This window comes from Gopherus flavomarginatus, chromosome 1 (genome assembly GCF_025201925.1).
Source record: "Gopherus flavomarginatus isolate rGopFla2 chromosome 1, rGopFla2.mat.asm, whole genome shotgun sequence".
Lineage (NCBI taxonomy): Eukaryota > Metazoa > Chordata > Testudines > Testudinidae > Gopherus > Gopherus flavomarginatus.
The window spans coordinates 324,775,477-324,797,942 of NC_066617.1; the positions used below are offsets into that span (position 1 = coordinate 324,775,477).

At 45.3% G+C, this 22,466-nt stretch overlaps 1 protein-coding gene across 1 annotated transcript in view; it reads left to right on the forward strand.

The window, feature by feature from the left end:
• Window positions 1-14,451: 14,451 nt before the first annotated feature.
• HSPH1 (heat shock protein family H (Hsp110) member 1) overlaps window positions 14,452-22,466 on the forward strand; it is a 33,417-nt gene continuing 25,402 nt past the window's right edge. The window contains exons 1-4 of the mRNA XM_050937177.1: window positions 14,452-14,948; window positions 16,811-16,868; window positions 19,389-19,529; window positions 21,862-21,984. Coding sequence (XP_050793134.1) covers window positions 14,587-14,948; window positions 16,811-16,868; window positions 19,389-19,529; window positions 21,862-21,984 — 684 coding nt within the window. The 5' untranslated portion in view covers window positions 14,452-14,586. The remainder of the gene's footprint in view (window positions 14,949-16,810; window positions 16,869-19,388; window positions 19,530-21,861; window positions 21,985-22,466) is intronic.

The window sequence follows — 22,466 nt, forward strand, 5'->3', positions numbered from 1 at the left end:
ACACTGTTAAAATCGGTTTAACAGCGTAGTGTAGACCAGGCCTCAATAAATAAGAGATTTTGTTTTCAGCATCATTACTTGACAATAATTTTGCTTATGTAAGCAGAGTCAGGATCAGCTCTACCCTGACATCTGGTGGTGAATTATGGGAAGTGTGGAAAGAATTTCAGAAAGTGTGAATTCTCAGATATTTGCATGGGCATGCCCAGCATAGCCCAATGCAGCCTGGGATGGTTATTTTGACAGCTCTGGGCTCCCCAATTTCTTTGTTATTGGGGCAGGATAAATAAAATGTTGCCAACTGATTTTGTGAATGAGGAACTAGGAGACTGCTTTATGACAGAGATGTCTCAATATAACTTAAGTGACACTTGCTAAACAAGGGACATGGGTTCCAATACCCAGTGAATTGAGAGAGGTTGGGGGCTGGTGTGTGTGTGTGTGTGTGTGTGTGTGTGTGTGTGTGTGTGTGTGTGTGTGTGTGTGTGTGTGTGTGTGTGTGTGTGTGTGTGTGTGTGTGTGTGTGTGTGTGTGTGTGTGTGTGTGTGTGTGTGTGTGTGTGTGTGTGTGTGTGTGTGTGTATCTATCTATCTATCTATCTATCTATCTATCTATCTATCTGATGGCATGGAACACCAATTGCACATCCTCCTCTCTCCACTGTTAAAGAGTAGAGCTAATTTTGATTCCATTAGGAGTCTATCTAGAGACTGCTGAGCTGAATTCATGTTGGGCCAATGGTGCACCAGCACCAGAGGTCCCCTACTAAGAGCTGAAATCAGTGAAAGAGTTGAGCTGAAAATCACTGAGTGCTGTGTTAACTAGTGGGGGAGCCTGAAGACCTATTGTTAAGTGACTGGCAGAGTGGAGCAGTTTGTAGTGTGTTGGAGCAGCCCATGGAACAGTGAGCGGAGTGAAGCGGTTTGCAGGGACAGCTGGAGGAGTGGCACAGCTGGTGTGGTGGAGTTGGTCGTGGTGAAGGCTGCAGCAGAACTCCATGGAGAGGTGGAGCAGTTGGCCCTGGCCCATGTAAGGTGCCCCTTAACACCCTGTGTGGACTCCCCCCAATTTCCACCCAGGTTGGGGGGGTGAAACTCTGCAGATAAACTCTTGAATTCTGGGGTGGCAATGACCACAGACTTTTGGGTTGTTGGACTTTGGGGTGATTGGACTTAAGACCTTAAGGGGAAAAGGACATTGCCAAACGTACTTGGAGGTGGGTTTTTTGTTTATGGTTTGTGTTATAATCCTGTTTGTGGTGCTTCTCCAATGTGATGTTGCATTGTTTCCTTCCTTTATTAAAAGGATTTTGCTACACTCAGACTCTGTGCTTGTGAGAGGAAAAGTATTGCCTCTTAGAGGTGCCTAGTGGGGTGTTATGTAATTGTCCCAGGTCACTGGGTGGGGGCTCGAGCCGGTTATGCATTGTGTTATTGAAACAGAACCCCTGGATACAGAATCCAGCCCTTGTTGCTGCCAACTCAGAGGGGCAGAAGGGTTACACTTATACAGATCAGAGCTCCTATTTTGGACAAAATACATGCAAGAGAGGAAATGATAACGAGTTTCTAACAGTTTCATCAATATAAAATTTTTAAATGACTGTTCATCAGTATTTGCCCTAATATGGATATTTCCAGCCTCCAGAGTATGTTTCCCATGTCTTCCATTTGGCTGCATGCTACTCCATGGTTATCTGGAAGGCTCTAGATATCTAGGGTGACCAGACGTCCCGATAAAGTCAGGACTGTCCTAATTTTGAGGACTTTGTCCCGCATCCCGACCAGAGTACAGTCAGGACTCCATTTGTCCCGATATTTTGTTTCCTAGTTGTCGTTGGCAATTCGGAGGAGAGTCCTTCATTCGCGGACGGTCTTCAGTGGTATTTCGGTGGCGGGTGCTTCTGTTTTTGGCAGCAAGGTTTATCACCCACCACCAAAATACCGCCAAAGACCACCTGCGACTGAAGGACTCTCGGCCGAATTGCTGCCGAACTCTCAGACGGGTGAATGTAAAAAAACACAAAAAACAAAAACACAAACACAATGCTTCCCCTACGGCGGTCCCGATATTTTCCCCTTAATATCTGGTCACCCTATAGATATCTGAAGTTTAACAGAAATCTGAACTCATGGTATTCCATAGTAATAAATTCTATGTAGAATAAACATCAAGATTATAGTGGTCATATTATTCATTGCAAATAAATAACCCAATTAATTTAGCCTATGTTGTCTGTGAATATTTTGTGAACTGATTCTAATGTCTCTGAATATATTTGTTATTTATAAGTATTGAACTGTTCATGCAAATTTTAACATGTGGAAGGTTCACAAACTATTATAACTACTGGTTGTATATAAGTTATTTCAGTCATGTGGTATTGTTTCTGTTACCACTCTGAACTGTTGAAGCTTTTTAAACAGGAGAATAATGAACAACACATTCGGATACAAATTTTCAGACAAATAGACATGCCTGGTAAAATCTGTGAAATTGTCTGCATCAATAGTCATCCAAATAGTTGCAGACAGTGGATAATACGACCTGAATAACAACAGAAGGAACTTGTGATATTTTACACAGATAAATATGACAAATCACTGTTATTCATCCAGTTCTAATCAGAATGCCACACTTCATTCACTATACTTTCTCAAGACTGAGCTAGACAATCCACAGATTATACTGCCATGAGAAAATTCAGCCAATTTTTAGAAACTTTGAAAACATCGGCTTCTCTCTGGTTGAAATAGTGTCACAGACTGGCAACCAGACTGATTGGGATAAAGTCACAGACCCCCAAACAACACCGTTCTTTTTACGCCCTCATTCTGTTAGCTCAAAATGAAGAGCTCCTGCCAAATACTGAATAATTGGTAAATCAGTTTAAAAATGCAGTCATTGAGATCAGTGAACTCAATCATTGACATAAATAGGACTATCTACTACTTGAACATATTTGAGCATCACTAGCTCAGTGATTTCGAACGTCTTCTGAAAGAATAGATCTGTATACAGCCAAAATGATGTATTTGACTCACTTGAACTGTAAACACTAAATGTACTCTAGATTTAGAGTTTTTCTCAAAAATTTGACTGGTGTAAACATCAATGCAAATGTCTGAGGGAGAGGTGTAACTGGCATAAAGCAGAGCTTACAGTGGTGCAATTTAAACCAGTAAATTACCAGAGTAAACCCAGGGCTGGTGCAACCGTTTAGGCGACCTAGACAGTCACCTAGGGCGCTAGGATTTGAGGGGTGGCATTTTCTTCGGCAGCAACCACAATGGCCAGATCTTCGGCCGCCCTGGTCGCCGCTGGCACTTAGGCAGAGGGAGCTGGGGCAGGGGAGCGTGGGGTGGGCCACCTGCAGCAAGTAAGGAGGGGAGGGGCAGCATGCAGGGGAACTCCCCGCCCCAGCTCACCCCTGCCCCACTTCCTCCCCGAGCACACCGTGGCTGCTTCACTTCTTCCACCTCCAAGGCTTGTGGCGCCTAAGTTGATTGGCACTGCAAGCCTGGGAGGCGGGAGAAGTGAAGCAGCCACGGCGTGCTCAGGGAGGAGGTGGAGCAGAGGTGACCTGCTTTCACTTCTCCTGCCTCCCAGGCTTGCGGCGGAGGGTGGGGGATGGGGAGCTGCCACAGGGAGGCGCCTCAGGGCAGGGGCTCGGGGATGGGGGAGGGTGCAAGGTGGAAGTTTCACCTAGGGTGCAAAACATCCTTGCACCGGCCCTGAGTAAACCACAGAGTAGCTGGTGCAACACAGAGTAGCTGGTGCAAATTTCACTAAGGTAGACAGGCCCTTAAAGCCTCTATTTATTGCACAGTCAACAGTCTTGTTGATTTCCTGCTCCACTCTATGACTAATCTAACAACAAATCCATGAAACTAGGAACCCTCAATTGTCAGTCTCTTGGAGGTGGGGTCGGGAGGGGGAGGGAAACTTAAAAAAAAAGGGGGGGGAGAGAGAGAGAGAGAAGCACCTAAAACTTTCTCTTTCCTGACTTGCCTTATGGCAGTGGTCCCCAATGTGGTGCCTGTGGGCACCATGGCACTTGCCGGGGCATTTATGTGCGCCCGCCTAGTGCCCAGCAGGGGAGACAAGCCACGGCCCCGCACCTGCTGGGGACAGAGAACTCCGGGGCTGCAGGCGCCAGTGTTCTCAGTCCCTGGCAGGCGCAGGTTCGCAGCTTAAGCCGGAGAGAAGCCGCAGCCCCGCGCCTGCTGGAGACAGAGAACTCCAGGGCTGCAGGCTGCGGGCGCTGGTGTTCTCGGTCCCTGGCAGGTGCAGGGCCGGGGCTTAAGCGAGAGAAAAGCTGCGGCCCTGCACCTGCCGGGGACGGAGAACTCCGGGGCTGCAGGCTGTTGGTGCCGGTGTTCTCTGTCCTCGCGGCTTCTCTCTGGATTCCTATATTTAGTTATATTAAATATGAAGTTTTTCGTATTATTTAAGGTACAAATACAAAATAAGCCTTGAAAAATTGTTGGCGCCCATCACATTCTTTTGAAAACATGAATATGCTACTGGACACAAAAAGGTTGGGGACCACTGCCTTATGGAATTTACTCCTGGGGGAATTCTGCACACAGGCTGTTCTGGCGCCACAGCAGCCTCTGGTGGGCAAAGTGCAGAACTACAGCATTTCTTAGGCAATTTTTTTTTTTTATGAGGGAAACTACAAAATTATGTGAGACAGATGAATGTACAGAATTCTCCCAGGAGTAAAAATTCTGTGCCGTGTTGCAGAATTCATCACAGCACCCTGCCTGCAGAGCCAGGTCAGGACAGAGTGAGGCACATGGGGCTGCTGGGGGCAGTCACAGACTGGGGTTCAGAATGGCTAATGTGGGGGACAGACTAGAGCAGGCCTGCACAACTTGTAAAAGGGCGAGGGCCATATTACTCCAAAGAAAACAACTGAGGGGCAAACCCCCCAACCCCCACCAACCCCCCTTGGCACCGCTAAGCCCCCCCAAAACACAACATCCCCCCAGCACCGCCCAGCCCCCGTGAAATACTCTCCCCTCAGCGCTGCCCAGACCCGCTGATATACTCCCCCCCCAGCACCGCCCACCCCGTGGAAACAAACCCTCCTTCCCCAGTGCTGCCCCACTGAAACAGCGGAATTGAACCTTGGTTATATGTTATAGCAGGCCCCAAAAGTAGTGTAATTAAGGTAAAAGAAAAATGTCTTTTTGCTAGAAGTAGAATAAGATTTTCCCCCCACTTTGTAATCAATTGCCCTGTTGAATGAATGAGGTGTGAATGAGGAAGGCGTGGAAGGCAGCACCTTCAGACAGCTGCAACCCTTGGAGAGGGGATGGGAGCCAGACCAGATCAGTAGAATGGGTCAGCCACTGACTCGTAGCTTGTCTCCTCATCCCCCCCCAACCAGCTCGCCTACTCAGCCCCCGCCACTGCCCACCCGCCTCCTCAGCCTCCCCTCCCCCGCCGCCAGCTCACCTGCCCCCCCACCACTGCCCACCCGCCTCTTCAGCTGCCCTCCCTCACCCACCGCTTGCCTAATCACCCTCCATGGGCCACACAGTAAGCCTGCGTACTCTCCTCTGCGAGCGGCACAGTGAGCCCGCCTACTCATCCCTTATGGGCTGCACAGTGAGCCCACGCAGGCCGCATGCGGCCCCTGGGTTGCATGTTGTGAAGGCCTGGACTAGAGCATGAGCTCTGGAGCTAGTGAGGTGACAGTGTTGAGCCTGGGGATGAAGTCGGGGGTTTTCAGAGACCCATGTGGGTGTTGGGGCGGCGGGGGTAGGGCCAGAGCCAGATGTGCCTGACTGAATGGGAGAGGCTTGGGGTCAGCCAGGGTCTGCATGGGGGAAGCTTCCCAACACCCTAACAATCCCACCCACCCCCAGATAAAAACCTCACACCCAACACCCTCCTGGTTCACTCCCAGGTGCCTTCCCTCTCCCTCATCTCTTCTATTACCCCTGACTCCCCCAAGCCTTTGCACTGCTTCTGACAGGTGCAGGAAATACAGTTCTGTATTGTAATTTAAATGAATTACAAAAAGCTCTGTATTAATATGCCTAGTAAGGAATCTGTTAATAAAAAAAAAATTACCAGAATCTTTTTTTTTTTTGGTCTGTTATTACAGACTTACTTGCTAACAGATATTTTTAAATAAATTACCAAACTAATTGTAACTGGCATGATTACGTTATGTTATTTTGACAAATAAAATATGCAGAATATGTAGAATTTTCAAATATTGTGTGCAGAATTTTTAATTTTTGGTGCAGAATTCCCCCAGGAGTAGGAATTGTAGCAAAGATAAGAAAGGCCAATAGACTTGACTAGTAGGGCAGGGACCTTGTGGTTTATGTGGTGTTATGGTACCCCCAAATGTCCAAAAGAGCATATACAGTTTTTTGTATGCTATTGTGGTGGAGAGAGAAGCAATATAAGCTACCTTAAAGGCATGCATTATTATTATTTTCTATTTTGGATTTTTAGTAGAATTATACAAGTGGCTCGGTAATAAAAATTAATACAAAATATTGTGACTTGTTAAATTCCGTAACAGAAAAAAATTATTCTTAGATTGCACAGAGACATAAGACTACAGCCTTAGTTCTATATAAAACAGTTTAGGACAGGGGTGGGCAAACTTTTTGGCCTGAGGGCCACATCTGGGTATGGAATTTATATGGGGACATGGGTGGCGAATTCCATACCCATGTGGCACCTGGGCACCAGAAATATTCAGAGCCCAGGGGCCCAACTCCACCAATGTTTGGGGCCGGGTCTCCCCTCCGGCAGGGCCAGCTTTAGGCCAATTCACCCGATTCCCCTGAATCGGGCCCCGCGCCCAAGCCCCGGAATGGCATACCGGCAAGAGCTGCTGTGCTGCACTGGGGTGGCCTGGCTTCCCCAGGGGGCAATTTAAAAGGCCTGGGGCTCCCAGCAGGGGCTGAAGCCCCAGGCCCTTTAAATTGCCACCAGAGCCCCACTGCTGGAGCCCTGGGGTAAGGCTGTGGGGCTCTGGGGGCTATTTAAAAAGTCCGGAGCTCCCCTGCTTCTACCACCTGGCCCTTTAAATAGCCACAGGAGCCCCGCCTCTTCCCCAGGCCTCCCTTGGCTATTTACAGGGCCGGGGCAGTAGAAGCAGGGGAGCCTTGGGCCCTTTCAATAGCCTCCAGAGCCCCAGGGAGCCGCGTCGCTTCCCCAGGGCTGCTGTTGCTACCCCGGTGGAGGAGGGGGTGTAACGTCAGTTTGAGCAACCCTCCCGTTTTGCAACTAGCTTCAGTTTCTGCCACATAAGAAAACCATCTGTGCTCCTGCTCAGGAATTGCTGCTGCCTGGTCCATGAGGTTGCAAATCGGGAGGGATGGAGTTTGTGGTCGAAAACACTGTTTCTGTCGTTACAGGGGCACTTATTGTACAGGGTGGGCTGTACCCCCTGCACCCACACCCCCTGCTCGCATCCAGCCCCTGCTGCACCCCCTGCCCACACCAGTCCCGCAACCCCTGACCTGCCCACAGCCAGCCCGTCTCCAGTGAGCCCCGCAACCCCCTTTTTTACTTTTTTTTTTTTTAGTCATCCTTGCCGGGGCCCTGCCAAAAATGTTCCAATTGGGCCCTGCACTTCCTACAGCCGGCCCTGCCCCCCAGCCCCACCTGCACCTCCCCCGAGTGTTCCTCAGCCCACCCTTGCTGGCCCCATGCACGTCCCCAGGCCTCGGAGGGAGCAGAGCATCCGCATCCGTGCCTCTTCGGTGCAGCTCCATGCTGCCTCCCTGCAGCATCTGCTGCCGCAGGGTCCTAGTGCCCCCCAACTCAACTGCCAGGGCAACTGACTCTAAGCCTGCCCTTTCACCTCAGACCCTTCTCTTTTCTGGTGGGACCCTCCAACAGCACAGTCTCCCCATCCCACCCCCCCAGTCACTGCTCCTGCCCCATGCTAGGCAAGGAGGCAGTCCCATCCCCCACCCACAGTGAGGCTACAGTCAGGGGCAGGGGAGGAGGTGCACGCAGCACCCTCCGGCACCCACCACAGGGGAGGTGAGGGAGATTCCTGGACCTGAGAGGGGCCCTAGAAGCACATGCAGTGACAGTGGTGGGGGTGAGTGTGCTGCTGGGGGGGGGGCGTGAAAGGGGAGCTCCTCCCCCAGAGCTCACTGCTGCCAGCAAGGATAGGGCTGGCGGGGGAGTCCTCCTCTCTGGCCCCTGTCCCAGAGCAGCCTGCCTGCACCCCAAACTCATCCCCAGCCCTGCCCCACCCGAGCCCACACCCCCAGCAGAGCTTTCACCCCCCCACCGCACCCTCAACCCTCTGCCCGAGCCCTGAGCCCCTTCAGCACCCCAAACACCTTATCCCCAGTCCCAGCCAGAGCCCTCATCCCCCCGCACTTCAACTCTCTGCTTTAGCCGAGCCCCTCCAGCACCACAAACCCCTCATCTGCAACCCGACAGAACCCTCACACACCCCTGCACCCCAACTCTCTGCCTTAGCCTTGAGCCCCTCCCATACCCCAAACACCTTATCCCCATCCCAGAGCCTTCACTCCCTACACCGTCTGCCCCAACCCTGAGCCCCCTCCTGCAACAGGAACCCCTCATTCCTAGCCCCACCCCACACCCCAACCCTCTGCCATAGCCTGAGCCCCCTCCCATATCCGAAACCTCTCATCCCCAGCCTCACCCCTGCACCCCTTCCCTTCCTCAAACCTCCTCCCAGAGCCTGCACCCCAGACCTCCTCCCCCCACCCAAACTCCCTCCCAGAGCCTTGGGCAGGTGGGGAGTAGAGTTTTGGGGGGTGGAGTTTGGGCAGGGGCAGGTTCTGGGCACCACCAAAATTTCTACAAATCTGGCACCCATGAATGCTCATGAAATTGGGGGTTGGAGTGTGGGAGGTGAGGACTCCATCTGGGGGTACAGGCTCTGGGGTGGGGCCAGAAATGAGGAGCGTGGGAGGGGGCTATGGATTGGGGGAAGGGGTTAGGGTGTGTGTGGAGGGGTGTGGGCTCCAGGTGGGGCTGGGGATGAGGGGTTGGGGGTGCAGGAGGGTGCTTTGGGCTGGGACTGAGGGATTTGGAGGACGGGAGGGGAATCAGGGGCAGGGTGTGGGGGGGGGCAGTGGTACAGGCTCTGGGCGACGCTTACCTCAAGCAGCTCCCAGAAGCAGCAGAATGTCCCCCCTCTGGCTCCTATGCGGAGGCACAGCCAGGCTGCTTTGCATGCTGCCCCATCCACACATGCTGCCCCTGCAGCACTGATCAACTGCAGTTCCCGGCCACAACATGCATGGAACAGGGTAAACCCCCAGACCCCATCCCCCGGCTGGAGCATGGCAAGCCCCACACTCCATTTCCCGGCTAGAGCTCGAGGGCCAGATTAAAACTTCTGAAGGGCCGGATGTGGCCCCGGGCCGTAATTTGCCCACCCCTGGTTTAGGAGAATCAAGGCAAAAAGATATAGGCCAATAGTGATAGTTATTCTGGGTGCCTTACTTTTCGGGTGCCCAAACTGAGACAGTAAGGTAGACAGATTTTCAGAGGGTGAATGCTCAGCACATTCTGAATAAGGAAAAAAATCCCCTTTTTATTTTATTTTTACCAGCATTTGGACACTGAAGTAGTCTTAGTCAAAGTGTTTCTTAAATTTTCTGGTTAAAACTGGTTTTGATTTGGCAGACTTTGGAAAATGGACTTCGTACTCGCACCACTCTGGGTACTATGACTTTTAACATATTTTACCAGTGTTTAAAATACAGGTAGCCTTCACATTTCATGCACATCTTGTAAGTGACTGGGTCATAAATACTTGTTTACTGATTTAAAGAAATATATAATAATCTTCTGCACATGTTAAAAGTCCAGTGGGCATTCAATATATTCAGTAAACAAGGCCTTTCCTCAAAAATTTTTAAACTTAACCAACACAATAAACTTTAGAGAATGATAATGAATCACACAAGTTCAATAGTAGGAGAGAGAGAAAGAGGCTTATTGATTTCTTCAGACATCATAAAGAGATGTGGGATTCTCTCTGCCGCCTCCTCCCAATGTTAAACATTGCAATTATAAGAGAGCCTAGAATAGATAGTATTCTAAGAAGTTCATATGGTCTAGTGGCTCAAGCACTAGACTGAGACTATGGAGGCCTGGTTTTTATTCCTGGCTCTGCTCCTAGCATAGTGGGTGACTTTGGGCAAATTACTTTTAGCTCTCTGGGTCTCACTTTATCCATCTTAAAATTATTTACTGAGAAGAGTGGTGTTATTACTGTATATGTAAGAGTACTTATCCATGATTTCTCTTTGCCAGATTGATTGTTAAATGTCAAGTTCTCTTTTCCTAGCTAACATATAATTCTCTTTTTGTTCCTCATCTGGTTTTCCATTTATCAGAAATTTGTGTATTTAGAGAGAGAAACTATTTTTAATTAATTAAAGTTACAAAATAGAACAGGTCAAATTATTCATTGTGAATATTTACTGTAAATGTAGCCCTTTTTATTTCTCAAACCAATCCTGATTTATATAAATGTATTAATTATCTGAAGGTATTCAACACATTATTTATGCAAACAAATTTCAGCCTGTGTGTTACTTGCAAACTTGATTGTTTGCTACTTGAAATTTGTAGTGTGTGACTGGTCAGCTAAATTACATTGTTTCTGTACCTTTATTGGATTATCAACTTTTTAAACAAAAGAAAAAAATAGATTACAACTAACATATTGAGAATGACAAATAATAAAGTTTGAATAGGAAATTTCAAATGGATAATCATTCAACAGGCTATAATTAAGGCTAAGATTTTGTCATGGTTATTTTCAGTAAATGCCATGGACATGTCACAGGCAATAAAAAAAATTCATGGAAGCCAAGACCTGTCTGTGACTTAAGCTGCAAGGCTCCATGGTTTCCATCACCACCTGGGTGGCTGGGAGCTGTGGGGTTCCCCCTCTGCCTGTGGCAGCTGGAAGAAAATGGGACACACCCAGCCGCTTGCCCACGGTGTCCCCCTCCCTCCCGCACGAGGCTGTCACCTGTCGCTGGAAGCCTGAGAAGGGCTCCCTCAGGAGTCTGTCACCTGTCAATGGAACTCTGCACGGGGCCCCTTGTCGCTGGAACCCTGCCAGGGCCCCACTGGCTGCTAGCTCGAGTCCCACAGCCCCTGCGGCTGAAGCAGAAAATGTCACAGAGGTCTCTGGAAGTCACGGATTCCGGGATGGAGTTAGGGTGAGGGAAGAGGCTCAGGGCTGGGGTGCAGGGAGAAGGTGTGGGCTCCAGGCAGCGCTCACTTTGGGCAGCTCCCCACAAGCGGAAACATATACTTCAGCTCCTAGGCGGAGGCATGGCCAGGTAGCTCTGTGTGCTGCCTCTTCCTGCAGGCGCCACCCCTGCAACTCCCATTGACTGCAGTTCCCAGCCAATGGGAGTTGCGGAGCCGGTGCTTGGGGCGCGACCACCCCTCCGCCTAATAGCTGAGGGACATGTCACCGCTTCCGGGGAGCCACGTGGAGCCAAGTAGGGAGCCTGCCAGCCCCGCATCAACCGGACTTTTAATGGCCCAGTCAGTGGTGCTGCCCAGAACCGCCAGGGTCCCTTTTTGACTTTGCTTTCCAGTCAAAAACCAGACACCTGGCAACCCTAATACAAGTCCACAATAACACATATACACTTTTTAATACAATGGACCCCAAAGGTATTAATCTAATAAAAAATGGTTTAACTTAATTCAATAAAATTTTTAATTCCATAAGATTTGTTCAGGATATTGCAGAATACTGTTAGTCTGTCACACAGCTGTCTGAATAGTACAATAAATGATAATTTAACTTTTTACTTGTGAAAATAGTCACAAATTATTTTTTAACCTCATTTTAACAGGTCAATCAATACACTTAGCTGAAAAATTATATTTCGGCCAACATATTTTTATCTTATATTTTGCTCGTAAAAAGAATCTGTTGGTTATACTGCTAAAAGCAGGGTCAAAATGCTTGTTTCTTGAATAAATGACTGAAAGTTCAGTTTCCTTACAAAATAAATGGTGCCAAGATATTATATTTGCCCTTTCACACTTTGTAAAATTGGTTCAGCAGGTTTTTTGTTGTTGTTGTTTGTTTTTAATCCAAAGTATGCTTAATGAACAATTTTGGAGACACCAAGATAATGTATATCATCTAGGTAAAGTCATAAAGCAACATTCATATAGACTCATGGCCAATTTTGTTTTTAAGGAATTCAAATTAAAAAGCCAAAAGGGAAATGTGGAAAATACATATGTTCCATTTTAACCCATGTTTTATGGATGTATATATTGCTTAGTTCAATCTACTGTTGTTCTTAATTTTGCCACCTAATAGAACTGCAGACTAGGAATTATTAGTCCATCTTTGTCTCTAGATTTAAGGATATTTTTAACTCTGAGGTTTTCCACTCCACATAAGGCCCCAATCATCCATCAGGACAGGATAGTGCAGATGCTTGCACTATCCCATTGATTTCAGTGAGACACAGCACAGCTGTTGAGGTCCAGGTTGATGCAGGAGGAGAATCATGAGTTAAATCACAGTTTCACAGCTGGTAAGGATTTTATCTAGAATTACTTGAGTAGTATTTGGAAAAGATAAAGACAGCTGCCCAACTCAGGAAATGCAGAACTTTCCCTTCTCATTTAATCCATAGTCACTTTTGATAGAATATGATAGGAAACACTTTTTTCATTCAGATTTCCTAAATTGGAATTAGGTGTGGTGTACTTACTTCTTATTTAACCATCTTGAATTCATATTTTATTATCAGGTATCTTTGCCTTTCTTGTTACTAGATCTCTCAATGTCCGAAGTGCTGATTTTAATTATAAGCCCTAAGATTTATTGATCTAATTTGAGCATTATTTTAGCAGGTGTGTCTTGTGTCTCAGCAATGACAGCATTCTTCTTTTTCCTCTTAAACCCAATATTTCTGAACTATTTGAAATTTTGAGCGAAATTTTCTACAAAAAATAGTTTAAATTAAAAGGTGTGGGAGGCATAGGAAAGCAGTAAACACCTTTGTGGATCCATCTTGTTAAACTTAAGTTTGGTAATACTTTCACTTTTGCAAGAGAAGCTGGAAAGTACTTGGAATTAAAGAGGTGGGAATCAGGAATGGATGATCTCACCTTCCCTCTACTGCATAGCTCAGTTACTGTGCAACTCCTTTAGAATGGCAAACACACCAGCTCCTCCTCATATCCACCTCAAACAGATCTCCTTCTCTTGTGACTTGGGTTGTGGGGAAGAAAATCATGCCTCGCTCACATTTCTAAGACAAAGTTCTTCCTCCAGCTTCTCTGGCATCAAACCATCTTTTGAGAAGGAAGAGCTGGGATTGTAGGAGAAAATGCAAAATAAAAAAAAAAGTTACTTTGGGGATGGAAATCACAGTTCCCATGTTCTTTCTTTGGGGAGAAACTTACAACATGACAAAGAAAAACAAGGGCCCAATACAGAAATAATATTGATGGGCAAGGACAGATAGAGAACAATTAACACTGATGAGAATAATACTGACATAAGCATACTACGCAGTGTAAATCTGTCCTTAAAAACAGAGGAAAGGATTCACCAAAAATGCAGCAGAAGACAAAGGAAAAATGGAAAATGGGGAGAAAAAGTAAAATGAAGAATTAAGTCAGTAAGGCTCAGATCCCAAAGATGTTTAGGGTCCTAACTTCTTAATGATCAGGGCCTAATTCTTTAACGTTTTATTAATTTACAGCAAGCCTAATGCCCAAACCCTACAAGTCATGCCTGGTCCCAGTTCGATAAAGAGACACCCAGGTATCTGGCAAGCTGAGGGGAATGGAGGTGAGGTTTGTGTTGTTTTTTTTTGTTTTTGTTTTGGGCGGGGGGGGGGGGTGTCTTAAAAGAGAATTATTGGCCAGGCTACTTGTGCATCCCACTGCACCAGCCCATCGCCTGCGGTGTTCTGCTCCCCACCCCCACATCTCAAAGAGATTGTCTAGGTCGCTAGTATAGAACAGGAGCGTCCATACGACGGTGGGAGATCCGGACTGCTTACTCCGGAGTAGCTAGCAGGAACAGCGCCGAGGCCCGAAACCCTAACTACGCTGTAATCCTGGCTGCCAGTTTCACGCTCCCGGGACTTCACCTTCCCGGCACAATCCATCGCGACCACATGGGAACCCGTCACTCGCCCGCCCCGTCCGTTCGCCACCCAGCGCTGATCCGGACAAAGCGTGTCCCACCCAGGGCACCCGGCCGAGCAGGGGCAGAGGCAGAGGCGAGGACAGGCCGCCCAGCGACAGCGGCAGGAGAGAGGGGAGGCCGGGGGCTAGCTGGGGGCAGGGGGCGGCGCAGCAGACACAGGCCGAGCAGGACCCAGGCGCGCTACCCGGGGGGTCTGTCTCATATCCGCGCGCAGACGCGGTTTCCTGGAGCCCAGTTACGGGGGCCGCACTGACTCCGGGAGCCCATAGCCAGGAGCGCGGTGAAGAGGCTCCGCACGCGCCGTATTTCCAGCCCCGCCCCCTCTTGTTTAACCGGCTTCCTCCCATCTGACAGCCGCCGGCGGCGTAGAATCCGCGGCGTCCTGGGTCGCCATGAGAACGAAATACGTCACTGCGTTCCTCCGCCCGCCATTGGTTAGCATTGTTCGAGAAAGCCGGAGAAGGCGGAAGCGGAAGCCGCACGTGGAGCCGGCAAGGGGCTGCCGCAGTTTCTGGAAACTTCTCCTCGCTGTCATATTTAAAGCGGCGGCGCCGGCTCCCCCGCCCGCGGCCAGAGGCAGCGACACAGCGCCGGAGCCAGCGCTCTGCGGCGGAGCTGTCCGGGGAGCGGCTCGCGCGGGCGGGACCATGTCCGTGGTGGGGTTCGACCTGGGCTCGCAGAGCTGCTACATCGCGGTGGCCCGGGCCGGGGGTATCGAGACCGTCGCCAACGAGTTCAGCGACAGATGCACCCCGTGAGTGCGGGGGCTGCTCGGCTGAGCCGGGGGAGGGGGTGTCCCGCCCGGCGCGGGGGCTCCGTGTGGTGCCCGGGGCGCCGGGCGGGCGGCAGCGGGAGCCGGGTGGGGTATCGCGGGGCCGATGCTGCAGTTCCCGACCCCGGCGTAGCCCCGGGGCGGGGGGGGGGTGAAGGCTGCTGCCGGGGCGGTGATGCTGAAGCGACTCGTGCCGCGGGGGGGGGGCACTCGCTGCGTGGCGAGTTGGAACTTGCTGGAAGCTCCCAGCGCAGCCTGCGGCCCCCCCCCCCGCGCCTGCGTTACTCCCGCGCCTGTAAAATCCCCCCGCCGCCTGGCGTGAAGGGCAGGAGGTGCCCCGAGCCTCCTCCCGGTGGGGTCAGCGCCCTCTGCGCAAAGCTGCCCTGAAGGGCGCAGCCTTCCAGCCCCTGGAGGCGGGGCGTGGGTGTATCGTGACTGGGGCACGGGGCTGCCCTGACATGGACCCGCTAGGCGCGGGGATCGGAAAGCGGCGGCTGGAGAAGCGTGGGATAGAAACAGGTGTATGTAAAGTGCGCAGCTCTAATCTACAGAGGCTTCCCATTTAAAATCTGAACACTAATGTGGTATTGTGATCGGAAACGAAATCGACAACTTTCCGTCCTTCGCGGGGAGGGAGAGTGTTCACACTGCAAAGGCAAAGCAAATGCACTAACATTTGAAAGAACTGGATGTACACATTGAGAATGTAATTATAGCTATATTAAAGCACTTGTCATGCAAGTGTGTATGTTTAGCCACATTGTAGGGTTAAAAAAGATTCTCCCTATTGTAAAAGCTGGCTAACCCCCCTTAATAAATTACAAGCGGCCAGTAGGTCGGGGGGAGTAAGTACTGCTGATAAACACAGTAGCTTGCATTTTTTCACTATCTCTTTTCCTCTGCCTCAAGACAAGAAGATCCTATTCCTAACCAGTTCTACTTAAATAAGAAAAACATAAAACTTTACACTTACCAATCAAGTATTAACACGCAAGGGTCTTTGTCTAACTCTCTCACACTGCAAATATATTTATGCATATGCTTTGGTAGTAGCTTTTGTTACTAGGAGGGCTCTTATGTGCATCTGGGACCAGTTATATTTGAATTAGAATTATTAATTTCCTGATGCGTGGTTTAATTTGTAGCCTTGCTTTAATATAGTCTTTAGGCTTTAATTTCCTGTTGAAAGGGGATGAAGAAACTTTGTAGCTGTGACATTGAAGATATGCAGTCTCTCTTGTTCAAGCTGTTAGTACAGCAGGCTATTAAACAACGTAAAGCTTTATTGCACATAAATTGGTTTTGTAATTGTTCAGCTTTACAATGAAGAAAATTCTCACCCACATTGAAACAATTACTCAGTGCTACATGTGAACTCGGAAGTTCAGCTATTCATAGGTTAGCCATACAAAAAAAAGATGATTTTAAAAAAATAAGGACACGAGCATCTGTTTCTTCTCATATAGATAACTTGGTTGAAGTTTTTTCCTGAAATTGTACAGAACAATTTACTCTTGGGCTAATACTAAGTACAGAAAGTTTCAACTCCAAAGCATATGTTGTAACTTTACAAAACATTCTTTGGAGCTGAAACTTTCTGTGTGTGTGCATGAAAATAAAAACATACTTTTCTCTATCATATATTGCATGTGGCTTGGAGTAAGAGATTGCTGTTTGTTCTTTTTTTTAATGCTGTGTATTAGCATAAGCCACAAGAGTAGCAGTATGACGTGCTCAAACTCTCAAATTCTGTTTGCAATAGCAATAAATAAAGCTACTATAGCTCTTAGCAATAATGGCAATAAAATAAAATACTGAATTAACAAGGCTCTCTGTCTTTTCAGATCAGTTGTATCATTTGGATCCAAAAACAGAGCTATTGGTGTTTCAGCTAAAAACCAGGTAGGTTGTCTTCTATGAAAGAGAATCCAACTACTAGTAAAATTAATAACATAAATCCCTTTCAAATAAGGGAACAAACAGAAAAGATAAAATTCTGTGATTTTAATTGTCAGGTAGCATTTCAAAATCAAAGAACTGCATCATTCTGACAGTTTCATCTCCAGGTTTGCTGCTGAGGGTGCCATTGCTAGAAATCCAGGTCTGTGTGCTGGGTTCATAATTTCCAGTTAGATGCCTGCCTTATTTGATAATTTTAAAAAATAAAATCACCAGAACACACTCTTACTTAGGAAATTTCTTTGCCTTAGAAATGCATCTTCACAAATTATGTAGAATGTGTATATAAAAAGTTCTTAAACTGAAATGTGAGCTAAGAGCTTTGGCCTTTGCTTGAATGAACTACTCTGAAAAGAGTGTGTTAAATATTTTCTCTTATTCACTGCAGTAATACATTTTTTAAAAAGTTCTAAAACATTAATACGTTTTTTAAAATAACCATGTACAATGTTTAAAACTTCAGATATGAACATCTAAAAGCCATGTTTTGGGCTGATTATATCTAAAATAGGACTAGTGTACTGCAGTGCAGATCAAGCATGCTCCCTCTACTGGCCTATTCATATCTGTCAAGGGGCAAAGGTGCTGTGGTAGGTTTCCATGGAGAGCATCAACTGTGAAAGTCTTCCATTTAGATATGAAGAAACAGGGAGATCTGATTGAAAATATACCAGTGATCATAAGATACATACATTTGCAATTACAAGTTTCAAAGACAGAAGCTAACAAAGTAATTTGCATAGACAGTTTTGCAGTTTTTTCTTTCATTCCTAGGAATGGAAATGTGTTTTAATTAACAGATATTCACATAAAACATTCTGGAACAAATATTTCACTAGAGTTTTAACTTCCTGATTTTTTTTTTTATCATCAGGATTTAGAAGTTTTCTTTTGCACCACTGCTTTTATTTTTATTTCTTTAGACTATATTTTCATGTCACTGATTCAGATGTTAACATAATTCAATAAAGTAATGAGAAAAAGTGAAGGAGTCTTCAGAGCATTTGTTGTCTTAAATGGCTTGTATCTGGATTCTCAAGAGACTAATGTGGGGAGTGTTACTAAGAGATCATTCAATTAAAAGCTATCCAGCAGCGTTAGCTAAATTGAAAGCTAAGTAGTTTCTCTGTCAACTTTCATTTGAGAACATGCATTCACAACAGACTTTTGTTCTTGGACAGTTTGTGGCTTCAATCGCTTTTGGAATAGCTTCAGAAGGGTACTACATAATCAGTTTTTCATGCTTTTTTGTTTTAACGGTTTGAAAACAAACTTTACCATTTTTTTTCCATTTGACAAACACTTAAAAATTTTAGTTGAGTTGAGGATTTCAAAATACAAGTACATCTTAATGGTGAACAGGCTCTTTTCCTGACAACAGTGGAATTTTAGGTCATGTTGCCCGTGCAAGCACGGGCAGTTCTTGGCCCATGACAATCTGGGCTTTGCGTTTTCACTAACAAGGGAGCGTAACAGCCATTTGTTCAAGCAGGAGAACTACATACCTGAATTGTTCTGGGTTTTTAGCAAGTAATCATGGTTTTATATTTAACAGCAACGTAAATTTCAATTTTTGTGCATTCTCAATCAAATGCTGGACAGCTTTGGGAATAATTAATTACTTCATTCTGGTCTTTCACTGTTACTTGCAGTATGTTTCAGTGAGTTTTCAGAAGTGTCATGCTAACTGACTTGCTGCTGCTTAATTGTGGCCAAGACTGCAGGAATAGTCTCAAATATCCTACAGTATTAATGGCATGTGAATACTTTTAAAAAAGTCTCTTCATTGGTACATACAGTTATCTTGATGATCTGAAAATTAAAGATTTTTTTTAAACTCTAAATCAGTTCATTTAAAGTCACTAAAATTAGTATGCAATGGGCAACAAGAGCAAAAATATTACTTTTGCTGTTTAAGTGCTTCCAACTTGGGTGACCATAGAGCTACACGTTAAATAGATGTCAAGCACCCTTCCTGGTGAGGTTTGTTGTAGTTAGTTTTATGCTTCCAAGTCCCTTGTTTTCCTCTGTTGGGGTGACAGAACAAAACAAGTCTCCGTCAATAGATTGATCTCTGGACTTACTACCTTTTAGATTTGTTGGTATTTGCTGGGTACTATAAGTCATCAGGAGTTGGTAGAGAACAAAAGGCCTTTAACAAGATCAATAAAAAATAGTTCAAACTGTTACACAGACCAGGGTGTAGACTTTCTGTATTTTAACAGCTTGAGACTTAAGCTGTAAACTCTGTAATGCAATGGTCATCACCTCTTATGCCAGGATATTTCTGTATAAAACTACAGTCCTACATAATTTAATATTAGAGGAAAAAAGGTCACATGTCAGGTCTCTGAGTAAACCTGACTGGTTTAGGAGCAGAGGCTAGCAATCTGACACTGCCATGCTTTTACTAATATGCAGGTTAAGTGTGCATTCAAGATACCTTTTTTTTTTTCCTTGCAGCAAATCACTCATGCTAACAACACGGTATCTAACTTCAAGAGATTCCATGGCCGTGCATTTGATGATCCTTTTATTCAGAAGGAGAAAGAATGCTTGAGTTATGATTTGGTTCACATGAAAAACGGTGGAGTTGGAATAAAGGTAAGTGTCATATGTGCAGTCTACCCTTTCCAGTTTCTATAGCTATGTTGGAAAGGGTTTGTTTTTTAGCACTTCATGAAAGTAAGGGATTTTAATTATTAATTCCCATAAAAGCTATTCTTCATCTCTGTACCAGAAGGGCTTTTGAACTAATGAATAGCTTTTTTTAACTCCAGAGTAGAGTTAGGCTTTTGTTATAAATACTTCTTCAGACAAGAGCTTCCTTGGTGGCAGTTGTGCACACAGGCTACACATTCTGGCAGAAAAACTATTAAAATAATTATAGGATTATATAATTCTTCACTGAAGTCAGGGAAATGCTGTTCTTAATTCCCCCTGTGCCTATACATCGTGATAACCTGATTACATGGTGGCATACTGTTTCTCAATAAAGTTAATGCTATACACTTTGTTAGAACCTCTACTACTACTTGATAGAGACCCTAATGACACTTGCAGTAAATGTACATAAACTGTTCCTGCAACATCTATTGCAGACTAAAGCCTTGTCTCCACTGGAAAGGATGCTATAGCTATGCCTCTCAGCCCTCCTTGTGGAGATGCAGCTTATACTGGCAAAAGATTTATTTTGCTTGTATAGCATACACCATACCCCAATTAAAATAAGCTATATTGGAAAAAGGACCATTTTATTGGTATGACTATCCCCGTGTGGGCTTTTGCCAGCACAGTTGTGTCAGCTAGGGGTGTTTTTGTTTCATTTTATTCCCCACACTCCTAACTGACATAAGTGTGCCAGCAAAACTTTGAAGTGTGCACCAGGCCTAACTAACAAAATAATAGTGAGACCTAGATATGAGAACTTAGCATAGAAGAAGCTTGTCAGGTAAATACAGTGGCCATTATGCCAATGAGAATGTTTCAATATGTAATGTGTATCTAAGGCTATAAGAAAAAAGTCATGATAGTTGATAGGGTATGTGATCATATAATTAAACTACACAAAGGATACACACAAGTGATCTCTATCCACCTCCTAGATTGGACTTCTTTGCTGGTACATGGGAAGATAAAAACAGTATCCCATGGTTTTAAAGGAGCAACTCGATGTGAAATCTAGTCAGTTTGAAAAGGACAAAAAATAGATTCATTTACTAAACCTGCCCCATAGATTCCACAGCCAATTAGCATGATTTTTGTAGTCACAACTGTTTTTTAAAAAAAAACAAAAACAAAACCCTCTTCCTTGGTGCTCTGTGAAAGATCCGCACAAACATGGGCAATGCACAAAATAAGCTGAAGAGACTTTTTTTTCTTAATCTATAGTTATCTGAAGTGTGAGTTGTAACAATGATAGATATTTCGGTGTCTCTTTAATGGGAGTGAGTTTAACTAGTTTTCTTTAACACAATAACGAATTTTTCTAACTTGTATATGAGAGGGACAGTAATGTGACAGTCATTTTCAATTTTTTTCTCAATTTGTGTGGAGCTTTTTCTTGTCCATGGAGAAAAATGTTTTGAGAACAAAGCAGTAGGAGACTGGGATGTTGGGAGTCCACAAGAGGGTGTCTTACAAAGTATTCTGCTTTACTATACTATAGAATAGATGACAAAAAGGCAAATACACAAAGGAAGGGAAATAGAGGTATTTTAAAATTGATTTTACAGTAGTATTTATTTCCACTTCGCAACCATTTCAGTTTACAACGATGTCTATAGGAAGGAAGCAATATGAGTAAAGACTTGTTTAACTTTGTTAATATTATTTGATTCCTGAATATAACTTGAACTATTGAAGTGCAGACTGTTCTGGCTACCAAAACAGATAACACAAATCTTAGGTTTTGAGCATAGTGATCTTTTGGGAAAATCTTTTATGAAATAGTCTAGAAGCTCCTAAGTAAATGATTTTTAATACTGTTGTGAAGAACTCTTCCTAACTGAATGCTTCTTGGTAGATAATTTCTTACCTTTTCTGCAATGGTGAGCAATTTGAAAATCACTGGCCACTTTTAACTTATTGGAATAGTTGTTCATTACTGTGTGCTAGCCTCACTAATTGACACTTACAATTTACACCATTATCTGAATTGCTGTAAGTCATCTGCCACTGATTTTTATCCAGGGGAATTCAATCATTTATCAGTTACACTCAGTGTGTAGAAACAATGACATTATCTGCAAACACTCAAGGGGGGGGGGGGGGGGAAGGAGTGAATTCTCAGCTATAACTGCATAATGAGCTGTGTGAGTGCATTAAGATTGGAGGGAAGGGTTGTTGGTCAGCAGAGCACCCAAAACTATTAAGTGGTACTTCTGCTTTTCTGCAATTTTAAAATGAAATTGTCCTCCCTTTTTTTGCTATAAAGGTGATGTACATGGATGAGGAACATTTCTTCAGCGTGGAACAGATAACAGCTATGCTGTTGACTAAGTTGAAGGAGACTGCTGAGACGAACCTAAAAAAGCCAGTAACAGATTGTGTTATTTCTGTAAGTAATTCTGTTACCCTGTACCAATAGAGACATTAATCTCCCTAGGTGTAATCGCTGAAGATTTCTAGTTTAAATAAAATTTAAGATGCTGTTCAGCTCAAGTACTTGTATGCTCAGGGTAACGTTGTACATATCTGATTTAACGTTACCAGAACCTTCTTCTAAATAGGAAAATGTGTATTCTATATATGAGCTTGTTATAAAGCAATGGAAGCTATGAACAGTCAATATTAAAATACAGATTTATTACTTCATATTAATATATTAACTTTAGGTTAAAGTAAAATAGCTTTGAAAAGCATCGTAATTAGGAAAAAGACAATGGGGGTGTAACATTGTGTTGCTCAGATACCATGAAGATGAACAAGCAAAAATGCCTAGACAGAAATATTGTGAGTGCTCTATCAAGCTACACAATATATCAAGGAATATAAATATTTATTTTAAGTGATCTGCCAGTTGGCACCACTGTGCCACTG